Genomic DNA, 16,192 nt, shown 5'->3' on the forward strand with positions numbered 1-16,192 from the left:
TTATGCTGCTTAGTTACTATACTGCTTTTTGGTTTTTGGAGGAGAAGATGGTTGTTTTTAAGGTGAAGGAGACAAGAAATTGGTATTTGAAAACACTGAATAAAATTTGTCACAAACCCAAGCAAAATAAAACCCGTTGTTTAAAAAGAACATAAGAAACAAACTACTAGAAAATACTTTCTTTTCTTCCACCAGTTCTTCCAGAATTTACTTTTCTTTAGAAAAAATTTTGCCCTTTTTTAATTTTATTTTTGCAACTTACGTATGTATCCAATAGTAATTGCTTTAAACTGATAAAGAAAAAATACAGGAAAAATAAAGGAGTGTTATGCTTCCATCTGTGTTAGAAGACAGAAAACAGTGTTAAATCCCTGTGTTCTGCCACCTGAATAGTCTGTTACACTGAAATTACTATTAAAAGTCGCTCATCTCTTCTGCCATCATCCTTTGAACTCTGCTGGTTTGGATGGTGTTGATCAGTGTATGATCACTGTATTTCCTATACATACCTCTGTAGGCTGGTTTATACAGTATTCCTAAAAAAATGAACTCTGAAAGCATATCTGCTTTCTCTTAAATTTCACTTGCTAGAATAATTATATAGAGAACTGAAATCTATGTCTATTGTAGCAATAAAACAAAACTGATAAAGCAAGATGAAAAATACTATTAGGAGTTCTTACAACAAGCATTTTTATGATGTTGTCTTTTTGCTAATGATGCTTCATTTTTTTAAAGAAATGCAAAATGTTTTACTTAAACTACATTTCAGGGTGGTAGTATTGCAGCAGTTATCTTCAACCATTGATTTTCTGTGAACTTACTCTTTGACCTTTGTCAAATTTGTTTGGGATAGAATGTACAGTTCAAAAAGAACAAATGTGAAAGAGAATCCCACTGGACAAAGAAGTTCAACTAAAAACAGGTTCACAATAGCTCAGTACAGTCCATATTCTGCCTTACTGCCAGAGCAGTAATAGGAAACTGAAGCACACTCAGAGTGGTTCTGTGTTTAATGTTACCATCATGGAACATGAGAAAACTTCAGAATGTTTGAGTACTGTTTACATTTAAGAGGAATGATTTCAGTAGAAACAATAAAACCTCATTTCTTCTAAGTTATGTCCTTTACTGCCAAAAGTAGTTTTGGCTTATTTCTATATTAATGGCTTATTTGTAAATTGTTTTCCATCAGGACTGTTAACTACTCACTGTAACTCACATATACTCTTAAAAAAAACCAAAACACAGAAGTTGCAAGTGAACTTAGTTTTATTTAGAAGCACATAGAAAAATGTTATGCCACAGCTTTGGTTGACTGGAATGATATGCATACTTAAATTTTAACTTTTTTTTTTTTAAAAACAGTAAACATATGTACATTCAGTTGTGTATGAGACCAACACTGTGAATTACACAATTACACTACAGAAAATGAAATGTTTTAAGTATGAAAAAAACTGTGAAACCCTTCATATATTCAGTATTTAACCAGCATTTTTAGAATTAGTCTACTGAAGCCATTTCATGTGTAGTAAACACTGAAAACAGACCCCATGGCAAAGTCAATGCAATTATAGATGCACCAGCTCTGGAGTCAAGTAAGAGCCCTACTTAAAAATGTTATTTGGGATAATTATAATCATTCAATGATTTTTCATGCCACAGAAGAAATCACGTAACTGCTAAGACTGGGTCATTATTCTACATAACCCAATAATTCCAAGTTCCACTGACTCATTAATGCTTGTCACAGCTCTTGTAAAATTTTTATTTTTTTTTTTTTTTTTTTTTTTAAATTAGAGGTGTTGTCAACTACCTAGATTAGAAGGAGAGAGGTATGAAAATCCCCAGGCCATGGTGAATCCTGAGTATTCTGCAACAGTAAGCACTGAGTTCTGGTAGACCAGTCTCTACCCTGAAGAGATGATAATAAAGCATAGATGGAATATTTACAAATTTTAGGATAAACTTACTAGCAGACCAGCTGTAACCATTTCTCTTTTTACAAACCCTGCTTTTTAATTTCAACTTTTTGTAGAAATAATATGGCAAAGCAAATAAAACCGTCTTTTTAGTAAACAAAAGAAGGCTTTGATAAAACATATAAAGGACAGTTTTATCCCCTGGGTGATATACAGGTACCCGTATACAAGCACGTATACTAAACAACAAAAGAGAAGGTGTATTTGAATGTTGCAGGTCTGATGTAAACACATAATAAAAATAAAGAGAGTCAAGAGTGACAATAGATTAACTTACTCCACCATGTCTAATAATTGCAGCATATACGATACAAAGTCATTCAAATGCAGAAGATATCTGCTTATCTTCAAAAGCAGGCAAAAGAGATCTCTTTGGAAATGTTGTTAAATTGAAAAAAAAAACAACCAACCTTCTAGCCAAGATGCGTTACCTTTCAGCCCACAAAAGAAATTCAAACAACATTGTAACCCCCTGAAAATAAAAGTTCATAATGACATCAGACAATGCCTTCCTTACAAGGACATCAACAGAGCCGCTATAAGACATATCACTGCACTGGCATGTTCATTTTGTACAAGTTTACAGTAAATATTTGAAGACACTGAAAAGGTTCATGTGCAGTCTTTCCATTAAAGGTGTGCAGTTCAAACTGATAAAGAAATATACTCCCAACATGTTTTAGAGATAAGACATTTGACCTAAATACGTAGCGTGCACACCACTTAAACATGTATAAACTAAACATTAAGTGCACTATGAACTGCAGACATTAATGGTTTTCGAAAGCTCAGTAATTTAGTTGAACACACACTAAAGAAGTGTTCAAGAAGTTGCTTCCAGTTTTCTTTGACCAACTTCATTTCTTCTCAGAAAGAGTCTCACCACTAAGTTCTACATTTAGTGAGGTCTCTTGGAGAGAGAGCTTAACATTAGATGAAGAAGCAGCAGATCCAGGGTTAGCTGTAGCTGTACAGGTAAATAAAAAAAAGGTATTAGGTTTTATGCTTAAAAGAGTATCCATACTGAAGAACATCAAAAGCAAGAAAAATACAAGTTGACTACCACAGAAACACACACAAAGCTAGACTGTATCTAATGAAACCAGAAATGCAATGGGATTTTGTTCTAGAGGCTCTCTGAATGACACAGCCATCCAAGAACAGATGGTGTAGCCGGCCAACAGTTCAGACTGAATACACTCAGGATTGAATGCCTCATCATGTTATTGAAAGCTTTAGTCAGAACCTGGTCACATAGCTCTATGGTTAAGTGTTCAGAAAACATCCTACAAATGTTGCCATTTAAATAAAGAAATTACCTTTGGTCGTCATACTTGGAGATGCCTGGAAATACTGTCATAACTCACAACAAAACAAAAAAAAAACCACCCAAACCCCACAAATCTGCAAGCCACAGAAATTCTTTCAAACACTTCAGAGGATAGCACAAAGTAACTATTAACACAATCTTGCTGCTAAAACTATTTGTGCAAAAAAATATCCCACTTACTCTTCTGCTGACTGCATACCCCAATAGGAAGGATATTACCATCATTAAGCAGCACATGGGCCACAGCTTTCCTTCCAATTCTAAATTAGATGTGGAGGATATGTGGTGGCTAACCACCAGAGGAACCAAGTGATTAATACAGTCACTCACAGTGTCAGATGAAGTAAAGACAGGAGCGAACTGACATAGAAACCAGGTGACCAGTCCAATTCCAACTGCATAACCATTGCCAGAAAATGGTGCCACTAATAGAGATGTAATCCTCCCTCTGCTCCCAGCTGTGTTGGTGTCCCACTGCCACTGGGAGCTCTGCGACAATGGACAGCCGGGCGGCCCTTCCTGTAACTGGAAATCCTACACAGCACGTTCACTACCTAGGCAAACACCCCCCTCCACTGCAGGCAGAGCCAGCCTTTATGCTGTTAACATCAGGGTCAGGACACCCAATGTTAATGCTGAAGGCAGGGCACCTGCTGGGGATCTCCTAGCTGGTTCCCACACACGGCTGGCCAGGCCCTGGGTAACAACTAATCAGGAAGGTCTTTCCTGCCTGGTTGTGGACATCATCCGTATGTCGGCCCTGATTCAGGGCTGGGGGTTTAGACACCAGCACTTCACTTATATAGACAGGTATGTTAAAAAATAGCTGCCCACAGAAATTATATAATAAATAATCCTACTGCTGGAAATAATTTAATCAAGTTAGCCATTCTGCCTCTGACAGAAGTTACTTACATAAAGTTGGTTTCTCTATTGCTAGCCTTTCAGGAAAAGTTTCAAGTGGTGTTGGTTGGATTTTTGCTGGGGTATATGTATTTAAAGAAATTTTTCTTCCTGACAGTGGAATCGTGTAAGTTGGAGAAGCTGAAATGGGAGGGGGTCAGGAGTGGGGTGGTGTGTGGAAAAGAAAAGATACACATCATTAATAAAAATACTCTTACCTGAGCAAAAAGTCAAAAACAGTAGGCACAGAACTGTGCACCAGTCCAGCAACAGAGATGCTGCAGTTATATAACCAGCAGCTCAGCTACTGATTTTTGACTGTCGTGCCAAAACTTCAAAGCATGAAAGACAAATCTAAAAATCTCCCTTTTCCCCCAGAAAGCAACACAATAACTTCATGCTGCTAAGGCAGCTTAGCTGAATTTCCGTAACAGCTACCTCCCCAGAAGACTGGCAAAACCATTAGTGCTACTTCTCATAGGCTATGAAGATTGCACTAGAATAGGCATTTAATCAAAAACACGTATGAAAAGTGCAGACAATACACTGTTCTCTAGACAACTTCCAAATGCTAAAGGAAAACAAAAAGAAAATAAAGCACCTATGCTCTCAATTCTACCAGGTCCTTTGTAGACAGGAGACAACCAGACCACCACAGAAGTATGACAGTTTGTAAAAAAATATTTTTTGTCTTGTGTCCTCTAAATTCTGAACTGTTTCTGAAGAGATGCAAACTTTGTAACTGGTGTAACAAAGCATTTTAAATAGCTGAGAATTGTAGAATACCTGTAAGCCTCTCTGAGTTATTTTTCTGCAATATCAGTTTTCTTAAATTGCTCATCTTACTTCTCAGATATAGGAAGCCTACCCTACCAATGTAGCTGCTGATAAAATCTAAACTGTGTCAAACTAATACAACAGAAAAAAAAAAATCTCATCACACAAAAAAAAGGAAAAATCCTAACAATTTGGTAACCTTTGTGTCAGTCCTAGCAAGTACAAATTTTCTGATGAAAGCATGTGTCTTTAGACACTTCCTCAATAGAAATTATTTTCTATCACCTGACACATATATTATATCCATACAGTAAATCTGACTCAACTGCAACTGTTTCCAAAGACACAGCAGTAGAATCACAATGGGAAGTCATCTTCCCCCACAGACATGCACACAGATAGAATTCAGTTTGCATTTCATTTCAAGATCACTTAAACAAATAGGCAGCAGAAACAACAAGCAAGCTAAGTAACTGCAAGGCACCTGACAGGTGAAACCCCATGTAATATTGCAAGGAATGTGAAATAACAGTTTTAAGATGTAAAAAGGCAACACTACTCTGCTGAAGCTACTGCCAGTACAACATTACAGTATAAAGCTGGAAATAGGTGCACGTTTACTAAAAAACATGCATTATAATTCAGTTAACACTATGGACAGTACAGAGAAGTTCTTAATGTGAGGAAATAAACCAATTACAATTTAATTAAATCCTTAATTTACTACCCCAGACAAAACAGACATTAGTTCACTGAATGATGATGGTATCCATATCACAAGAGGGTACTGCAGAAATTGAAATTATGGTTAATGCACATTTTTCTTTTTTAAAAGCAGTATTCTTAGTTTACTTGTTAGCCTTAAAATACTGGAAGGATTAACTACACATTATTTAACAATTTGAAATGAATGTATTTACAAACTTAAATCAGTACATGTCTCCTGTAGATTTTCCCTTGGTGGGGCAGCAACAGAGGCAAGAAATTCATCCACCTGCTTCAGAGACAAGGAGTTGTGTAGAGTTTCCAAAGGACAAATAGAAGGCACCATGGAATATAGTTCAAAACCTGAAAGAAAAATGATGAAAAACAGATTTCCAAACATAAGACAGGATTTAAGCTATTGCACGGGCAAGTATTAATGCATTATAAAAATTACTTATTTTAAATCAGCACATGCAAAAATAGCACTCTTAAAATCATAGACACTAAATATTATAGCATTGGAACAAGTTGCAATTTTCAGTGTGTACTAAACTAAAGGTACCATGTAACACCATGGGACACAAATCCCATGTACACATAAAGTGTGCATTACAGCTGTGCTCTGCTCAGAAATCAGTTCATGAAAGGTAACTTTCCTCTCAGATAAACTTCGTAAAACACTAAAAAAAAGTCATGAAGCAGTAGTATGCCTCCTACTCAGTCTTATACCTGGCACAACATTAAACAGATAATTTGTTCATGAAAATAATATAGGATATCTGTTTTGTCAACAGCAAACAGAAGCTAAAAATACTACAAGTTCCAATAAATAAATCTGCAGAATTCGTGTTTTATCATCTTCAGTATTCTGTGAAAAAAACTGTTGCCTTCAATATCAAAGGAAAACCACTGTTAGCACCTTTGTACCTTGAGGTTAAATGTTTCAACTCTGTAAGACATATTTACACCTACCTTTCTGCATTTAAAAACAGTACTTAAAAGTCTAGAAGATTCATATAATAGAGCAGGTTAAGTACAGCAACCAAAAATTAAAAAAATTTATTGGACTTTGCTTTTCTACATTCCTATTGATCATACACCAACTATGCATATCTATATGACTAACACAGTGAAAAGCATTTAAACATCTTGGGAAAAAAAATGCAGTTCTTTAAAGTGATGCAAGTTTGATGACTCAATGAATGGCTCTTCATCCAACTGCATTTCAGAAGAGGAAAATATGTCCATCAGTGTTTTCAACTTAGAGCTGTAACATTACAACTTTGTAATTCAATATTGTAAATTTACAGTTGCTACATTTCTTTTTAGATATTTAAATGAAGAAACAATAGTGAATGAAATAATGCTTATAATTTCAGTTCAAGGTACATTTATTAGAGGCAGCATTATGACTGAACTGTTCCCTCCCCTAAAATAATAAGCATCAATATTCCTATGACATCCAATGTTCCACATTCACTCCCCCATTTAGTGCTTTGCACAGAGAAGTTTCTCAACAAGCTTTCAACCCCTGAATGTCTTTATTTATATTTGGGTCCACCTTGGCCATACTCCAATTTAAGGGACAGTCGCTTCAAATATACAAACAACTGGCGTGTACTTATGTCAGCTTCAATATATTAAAAATATAATGTTGTATTTCACGGATCCTTGGTTTTCATGTACAAAAGAAACACCACCACATACTTAGTTTCTATTTTCCTATAAAAGCAGTAGCTAAGCTTTTGTGTAAGCACTGAGATGTTTGGCATACATATTAATGTCCTAAATAACTATGCGTGCATGCAAAGCGAAAACCCTTTCTTTGCATTACAGTAAAATATTAAGATTTATCTTTTTATCCTGACAGAAAAGTCACAATCACTTGAATGAGAATTTTGTTTTCTTTTTTAATTTAGCAAAGACCGTAGTGGGACAATGTCAGGTTAACTTTATAATAACTGTTACTGTGTAGTGCAGTATTACAGAAAACTGGAAAGGAATGTCTAAATATACCCATACCCTTTAAAAAAAGAAAACAAGTTTTCTTCAAGAATTTCCCTTCCATAGCTTTTTGTTCAGTTTTGACAATTCTGCTATCAGCCATATCCTAGCAGATTGTTGTAGTATCTTGGCATATAAGGGATATAACTTAAAAGATACCCTGGTAATCTATCTGCAGGGTTTTATTTGAATATTTTAAGTTATTATGAAAAATAGCTTCAATTTTAGTAAAGAAGAAGCCTGACAGTATCCCTTCAAAAAAGCAATTTCCTGTAAACTAACAGCCCTTGAGCTTTGGCTGTATTTATTCTTAAAGCACTGTCCCCCATCAAAAGACAAGACAATGAAAGGGTTAACGCAGCATCTCAAAAAGCCACCCTGATGTCTTACATTTAAAAGCTATAGAGACATACCACTGGAGCCTAGAAATTCCACAGAGGAAATGGACCAGCACCTAAAGAGGTGTGGGTGTTCTGCACAGAGGCCCAGAAAATAAGGTAAAGCACTGTCAGAAGATACTTGTTTCACCATGTTCCTTGAACTAAAGATGGAGGGGTAGTCTGAAATGAGTTAAGAGGGCGTGATAACAACATAAAAGTAAGAAAAAAACAGAGTGAAAGGGACAAGGAGAATCAAAATGATAGTCCAGAGGACAGACGAAACAACACCAGTATGCTCTTATGTTAGTTGAGAACCCTTGGAAACCTGCAATACTCTTAGGTTTCGTATGAGCTCACACAACATGCATTAAAAAGATGTGTGGTGAAAGTTCTGTATTAAATGAATCGGAATAATCAACACATTCATTAAAATCAATTTAGATCCTTTTTTTTAAAGAATACAGTCACAAAAGGTGCTAAATGGAACTGAAAGTAATTCTATTAATAGACACTAATACTCAAATGCAGTTCTTACTTTCTGATCTATGTTTTGGAAATATTACCCGATTTGAGTCTAAAGAAAAAAAACTGGACACCTAACTGTCCTAATTTGAATTAGGACACTAGAAATGGCCTTCTAGATCAAACAGTCTTAATGGTATTAATTTAGCTTGTACCATAGCAGCTTCCCTACAAGAAGCACTGCAGTGCCAAAAAGTCACCATGGATTCCAAATGAATACAATGAAGGACTACTTTGCTTCTAGCAAAGCCAAACAAAAACTCAATCTTTTTTCTTAACCTTGTTTCTAAGCTAATATATTTTGAATCTAACATGAATATGCTGATGATTTCCCCTGCCGTTTCTATAATATCACCATCACTGCACTCAGCCAGCAATCATGTACATGTACATTTTGAAACTGTTATTAAGAAATCTGGAAAAGCTATACTAAAATCTGGTGGATGCTGAAGACCAAGTCTGGTTTTCATGATCAAGATACATTTTGGGCCTGTTTAATCATGTAGAAAGGTAGGCACAAAATATTTTTTCTGAGGAAGATAGACACGTAACTCTGTCCTGTGAGTTAACCCACTTTTTTTTTTTTTTTTTCAAACTATGGTAGACTGAAGACAAGTTAACTCTCTTGAAGCTCAAGAGGTCAATGTAAGCAATGGGCAGCTCCCTTGCTGTGATTTTTAGTGCAATATTTAAGTAATTTGCACATCTGATGAACAAAGAAGTACGATAAGATAAAATAAATTTTTGTCTGATGAAAAGTATAGCAATTTAGCAGGAAGGGAACCAAAGCTTCAGCTTTAGTTTTTTAATGTAGCATTACTTCAAGAAGAAGTCGTAAACTCCAGTTGTCAATTCAGTGATTTATTTTAGGACCAGGAGGCTCAGCTCAGCAGGAGAAAGACAAAGAAGAAGCAGCAGCTATCAAGAAGTGTGTGCTCAATAAAGATCAGATTTAATTCTGGTTCTGTCTTGTACCACACACACTGATCACACAAGAAACTGGGAGGAATAATTTGTTACAGAGATCATGATTAATAGTAACACAATTCTTTCAAGGATTTTTCTAAGCAATGAATTTTGATGTATTTATATTGATGAACAGTAAGGAAGGGATTCAGGATATCTAACCATTACAAATATTTTTGGAATTGTGCTTGAAGTCAGGAACGACAGACAGCTGGATGATACTGTACACCCCCATATTTGAAATAAAAATAAAAGGGATGAAGCAAGGAACCTTTTGTTTTCTTTTTTTTTTTTTTTTTTTTAAAATAAAAGCAAAACGTACCATTGGTTGGGTGTCGAGCAAATGAGATAGAAAACCTTTTAACAGCAGAACCGCGTGTGGTGTCTGAGAAAGAGAAAAACAGGTACCTGAAATTTGTAACAGCTACCAAAAGAGGGACATTTTAAAAAAGGAAAGGAAGAAGAAAGAAACAGGAAAGATGAGAAAGTATTAGAACTGAGCGGCATGCAGAAGGGGCCAAGGGAAAGGGCTAAAATCTAAATAGAGGTTAAAAAGAAGAAAATTTGGATTGTTGGTAACTACAAGATGTGTAATGAAGTGTATGAAAACAAGCAGAATGAACTGGTGATTCTGGCATACAAGGTTATATCAGGTTAGAGTCAAAACACTGAGTAGTGAACTGGGGGGAAAACCAGCACGAATACTGTTTCACCTCAACTTTATAAAGGTGTGATTTGGCATCTTTACATTCTGAAATCTAGTGAGAGAATTTCTTCTCTACTCCAGATTATCCAAAACAGAGAAAAAAAAAAAAGTCAGGAATCCTAAAATTTTCACCGTCAGTATTTAACTAATCAGTTTATAATTTCTTTCATTCCTTGTATATGCTCCAAATACTTTATTTAATTTCAAGATCAATACGTAGTGATAAGCCACAAAGTTTAAAATGAGAAAAGAATTTCAAGACCAAAATTTTAGTTTACTTAAAAAAAGCACTTGCCGAAATCTCCTGGCACGCATTACAAGTCTGTGAGCTAATGTTTAAGATAGAAATAAAAATTAACTATAGGTTATTAAGTAAAACATAAGCAAGTTATGGGCGATAAAGAAGCAATAGAAACTCGTACAATTAATACTAAGGCAAAGGATTCTAGGATTCCATTAAAATCAGTAACCTAGGATTTATCTTCAGAAGTTTAATGTGGCACATGGGTTTGTGCGTGCATGTGCGAGAGTGTGCACATACCATCTATGAAGCCAGAAGAAGTCAGCTTTTTACGATGAGTACGAGCATAATCCTGTAGGTTAGGTGCACTTGAAGAACCCCCGAGTACCGAGGTGCTAAACAGGCCCGCACAGTGAGACCCTGATGGGAGTTAGAGAAAATACATACAACAACCAGGTGTTCGTCCATTCACATTGGGGATGCATGCAGCATGCAAGCACATGGCTCTTACCACACAAAAGGCAGCTTTTGGCAGTGCCTTGGACAGGTTCACAATATGCTTGTAATGTCAGTGGTACTTGTAGGCTCAAACTATCATAATTTATTGTGCTTCTAGTCATGACATAGCACCCTCTGCTATATGTGCAAAGAGAGGACTGCCTTTCACTTTTGGTAAAGAAAAGTTACCAGTTAGAATCAATGTAAACATAACCAAAACAACAAAACAAAGCCAAGATGATGACGGTGATGATGCGAAACTTGTGCGTTTTAAAATCTGGTGTTCTGAAACAAATATAAACTGGAAAAATACTGTTCATTGCTCTCATCCAAATCAACCTTTGAGGTGACAGGCTGCAATGAAGTATTCACACATTTCCACAGACTTAACATGGAACTATTTCCTTTCTAATCCCAACAGAATGCTTACCAAATTGAAAATACTCCGCTTGTATTTCAGTTGCCATCACTGACATTATAAACTGAAAACAACTAAAAGTTCCATCAAGTTTAGCTTCATTTCCTTTCCAGAGAAGACTTCGGTACACCTCTACGTAAGTGAAAGCACTTTTTTTTACAACTAATACATTCCAGCCACTAAGATGGGAGTTTTAACAAGTCACTGAAAGCCACAGACAGAAATATAAAAATAACTTGTGTAATCATCAGCCATAAATGAAATTTACATACAACAATGAACAAAATGGAAAAAAAAGTTGCAATTATTTTTTTCCTTCAGTTTTCACTACTAGTTCAAAGAAGTGTTTCTTCATTTAGAACTTATGTTTTACATTTTAGATAAATAGCAGCAGATTTTTTTGGTGAACCACCTATCAGCCCAGTGGTACCTCCTTTAATTACTTTTACTTATCCACTGAAGGAAAACATTACTAGCACATGTGACCAATCACAGGCAAAATAAATTGGTGCCTGGTCTGTGGCAAAAGCCTTTCACACCAAATTTAATAACAACTGAATCTATGCACAGAAATACATCAACTTCCACAAGCCATATTGTCTCAAACATTGGTGAAAGAAAAGTTGTTTAACTTTAGCAAGCACACAATTAAAAAATGACTGATGAATAAGAGCACCTGATATGATTTTATTACAGGAAAATATAATACGGAGAAAAGTACCACAGAAAGATTAGACACAAAAAATACAGATCTTTACAAAGAATGGAAAAGTTACTTCTAAGTTTATGCATATTGCTTACATATCTCTACACTTCATTTTTCCTATGAAAAGACACACTTTCAAAAAAATGCAGTATCTATTTACAGTAGTGCAAGATTTCATATTTTTGCATATGAATCATATGTATGCCTGTCTCAAAGCAGCAACAGAAAAGCACCACCTGATGTAAAAGAATCTGAAACAACTCATTGAATTATAGAATTATTTATTCCAATGCTGAGAGGAAGAAATGGATTTTAGGAGAGGGAATGTGTGCAAAACCCCTGGTATTATCAAGAAACTTAAGGTTTGTTCGCCATCCCCCTGCCCTTCATAAAACACCTTAGTTTCCACCAACTGCCCACAGTAGAAAGTGTTAATTTTCAAGACAAGCCTTTTAACACTTTCCAGTGCAGGCCATTTCAATCTACAGATTCTTGCAAAACCCAAAAACTCCGTCATGAACTACATTATCTTAGAAATCTACTTTGTTAAAAATAATCCCATGTACCTGTTTTAAGCAGCACAGTCAGTAGTGTGAACAGTCTCAAACAATTTGCGCCTTCCAGTTCTAACTTATTTTAAAAATTTTGGTGCAGAAGAACTGCCTAGTTCATAGGTAGACACTCATATATATCAGCATATATAATAGCAAGTACTGTTGTGTCCTGTTAACGTAAAAGCTATTCAGAGAACGTACAGCTCTACAGAACAATGGGCAGATGAAAAGCTGCCAACACCAAACAAAATTTCAGTTGTAGGCACATACCTAGACTACTCTGCTTTTGTTCCAGAATAGTTCTCGGTGTTCGTAAGTTAGTATTGCTTTCTGATAGGACCTGTATATGAAAAACAGAAAAATAAGGGAAAGTAGAACAGCAGCATGAAACATCCATTTAACTTGATGCAGCAGCCTGTTTCAGACAGACAAGTGTTAATAAGCTGTATGATAAGTGTTAGTAAAAATATGTAAAGGAAACATGAAAGATCATGCAATATCCCCTTCCAAAGGGAGTTCATTTCACATGAGTTCCTTGCAATGAATTGGTGCAAAGCAAGCATTCAGAATGAGAAAGGACACAGACCAAGACTGATATGAGAACAGACATTTGAGACATTTTATTTTATTTTACCAAATGCACTCTCCTAAACTGCGCCTGTATTGAAAAAAGGAGGGGAGGGAAGGAAAGACAGACAAGCTATTGAGGACACCATACAATCACTGATCCATGCACGGGCTCAATCAGTGTAATCTTCAGATGCTTACAGCCTTTAGTGATATAAACTTTTCCTATGTAAATCGTTATAGAATTTTCCACAACAAACAGAAATTATGACAATTTTCAAAGAAAAAGGATATGGTTAACAGAACACCATCCATTTAACAATAAACAATATCTCGACATACTAAACAGTCCTTGGATTTTCACTGATAACTAAAAAAAAAAAAAAATCTATTGTTTCTTTTCTTCCTGCCTTTCCCCCCCCAAATTTAGAAAAATCGTCAAAATATTGTACAAGTCAATGGATGATGTACTGTGTTGGAAGTTTCAGATACCTCCGGATACAGCAGGTGAGAATTATTAGTGCTTGATTGTTTTACCCTGCAATAGTTAATACCAGGCCACTGAAAATATGATATATGCAAAACAAGTTTTGAATAGCAATATGAAGTACCAAATAAATTATCTTAAATGGTATTGGTTGCAATTATTTTAAAAAAAAAAAAAAAAGTTTTTCAATTTACCTACCACCAAATTAAGCAATGCTGTTTTTAAAGTCTTAAAGGACAACTAAACCAAAGCAGAAATCTGTTTCATTACGCAGTAAACTACATCTTTTTTACTGTGGTAACATTTGCAATTCCTATAGAGAAATCAAATTTTTAGGAAAACATGTAACACATTCAGTGGAAAAACATGCACTTGCTCTTTTTCCCCCAAACATTCTCGGGAAGTAATTTTAAGAAGTGGAAGAATTTGCTTCAAATGATCCAGAATAAGGGATTAGATGTCCTTAAAGACAGTTGGTTGTCGCTTGGAATGCATAATAATGTTTAATGAAGTAAAGTTTAAAAACCTGTTGCCATGAGCCAAAAATACTGGATGTGAAAGCCAATGATTTAGGGGAGACAGGGGAAGAAGTGATTTGTTCCCCTGATCTGCGTCTTCGACGCCCAGTACCCACACCACTGGTGTAATGCAGCCAAGTACCAATACACTCTGGGCTAGACACACTCAGGGGGCTCTCTTCCTGGAAGTGAGAAAGGGGGCAAAAAACAGCAAAGCATGCAAAGTTAGATTCAACAGAGCCAAATGAACAGAAAAGAAAAAAAAAAAAAAAACAATCTGCTTGCACCCTTTTAAAACTATTACACAGTGGATAAGGAAGAGTAATACTACAATATTAGGAAGTTAACAGTTCTATTTATATCTTTTCATCCAATTATACCTTTTAATACTACATTTTGACCAAATTTCTGGTAGGCCAGTTGTTAGATATGAGAGAAAAGTAATTGTTACCAATTACTGATTCAGAATTTTAAGAATTTCCTGCATGTCGGAAACAGAACATCTGTTATCCTTGACATACTGGCTAAGAGCTTTCCCCCACAAAGTACAGTAAACTTTCCTATTTATTACTTAGTAGTTTTTGTTTCTAGTCTATAACCTCATCTCAAAGATTCTCACTTTTGTAACAGCCTTTGAAACTTTACAGCTGACTCACTGGTAGGAGCACCAACCCGACTGGTAGTAGTTTTTCAACCTTAAAAAAGCCGTAAAAATTATCTGATGCTGGACACCTATTAAGGCTTCAAGGGAGGACAGTGTCAGGCAAAGAGTCCCCCATATCCTAGATCATTATCGAAATCTTATCAATCAACATTTTTAGCAATACCAAATTTAATTTACAATGCCGATGAGCTTTACCTTCTTGTTTCACTGTTAGAACTCTGCTTTTTTACTTTATTTTCATGGCTCAATCACAGTTCTAATCCTTCTATAAATATTGCTGACTACAAGTCATATTAAACCTTCCATATAACAATGTCACACCTGACAGTGTCCTTTCAAATTAATGGACAAAGGTAAAAAGAATTGCCTTATGGGAGGGGGGAAGGGAGAAAAAGAAAAAAAGAGGTTCAAGGCAGTTGCAGTTTAAGTTGCAATGACTTTCTTCAAAATACCATTTTATTTAAATACTCCAAATACTGCTTTTGCAGATTTCAGTAGGACAGAAGAATCTTCCGATTTTGCTTTTTCAAAAAAAGTTTTATAGTGTCTGTTTTCTTTATATCGGCCATTTTCTTCCAGCAAATAAACAAGCAGTGAATGCTGAAACACATTCCATCTGAACATATGCTATCTCCACAGTCAAAATTTAGCAATTTATCTTGTTCATACCTTTTGAAAGTAACTTCTACATAATTTATGATAATGGTTAAAAATTTGAAGTAACAGACTATCAAGTTGTGTGTATGTGAACTCATAACTAGGAGGGGAGTTTGCATGATCGTAGTGAAAACAGGTTTTAAAAATCCAAAAAATTGATGTTTGTGATTTGTTTATCATAAAACTTGGAATGGAAAATGTAAGACATTCACATTTAATATCTCAATTTATGGAAGTCATGTGAAGTTATAAAGATACCCTTATAGAAGGGAACCATGCATCTTTGTCTTTCCAGACTACCAATACCCCAAGTTACTTGCAAATCTGTAATACTTTCATTACATACAAACAGCCCATTCCCAAAAAAAACATGAAAAGAAAAGCTCCATGTGTGAATCTTCTTTTATAATGGACTTAAGCAACTGAAAATGAGGCAATAAAAAGCTGTTAGTCTGCTTCTAGCATTAAGATCACAGAAGTGCCACTATGCACCGTTGAAGCTTTGCCACTCAACCGTACAAACTGCATCAGCAATACTGCCATGCATCCCCCCACCTCTGTGACATTAAAGCCGTATCTGTAGGAGCACCCCTAGATGTCATGG

At 35.5% G+C, this 16,192-nt stretch overlaps 1 protein-coding gene across 1 annotated transcript in view; it reads right to left on the reverse strand.

Moving 5' to 3' along the window:
- Positions 1-2,842: 2,842 nt before the first annotated feature.
- PPIP5K2 (diphosphoinositol pentakisphosphate kinase 2) overlaps positions 2,843-16,192 on the reverse strand; it is a gene marked incomplete at its 5' end in the record, with an annotated part of 36,256 nt that continues 22,906 nt past the window's right edge. The window contains 7 exons of the mRNA XM_008945234.1: positions 2,843-2,946; positions 4,231-4,359; positions 5,932-6,063; positions 9,895-9,957; positions 10,820-10,939; positions 12,966-13,035; positions 14,276-14,449. Of these exons, the coding sequence (XP_008943482.1) occupies positions 2,843-2,946; positions 4,231-4,359; positions 5,932-6,063; positions 9,895-9,957; positions 10,820-10,939; positions 12,966-13,035; positions 14,276-14,449 (792 nt within the window). The remainder of the gene's footprint in view (positions 2,947-4,230; positions 4,360-5,931; positions 6,064-9,894; positions 9,958-10,819; positions 10,940-12,965; positions 13,036-14,275; positions 14,450-16,192) is intronic.

Source organism: Merops nubicus, unplaced genomic scaffold (assembly GCF_000691845.1).
Source record: "Merops nubicus isolate BGI_N331 unplaced genomic scaffold, ASM69184v1 scaffold20188, whole genome shotgun sequence".
Lineage (NCBI taxonomy): Eukaryota > Metazoa > Chordata > Aves > Coraciiformes > Meropidae > Merops > Merops nubicus.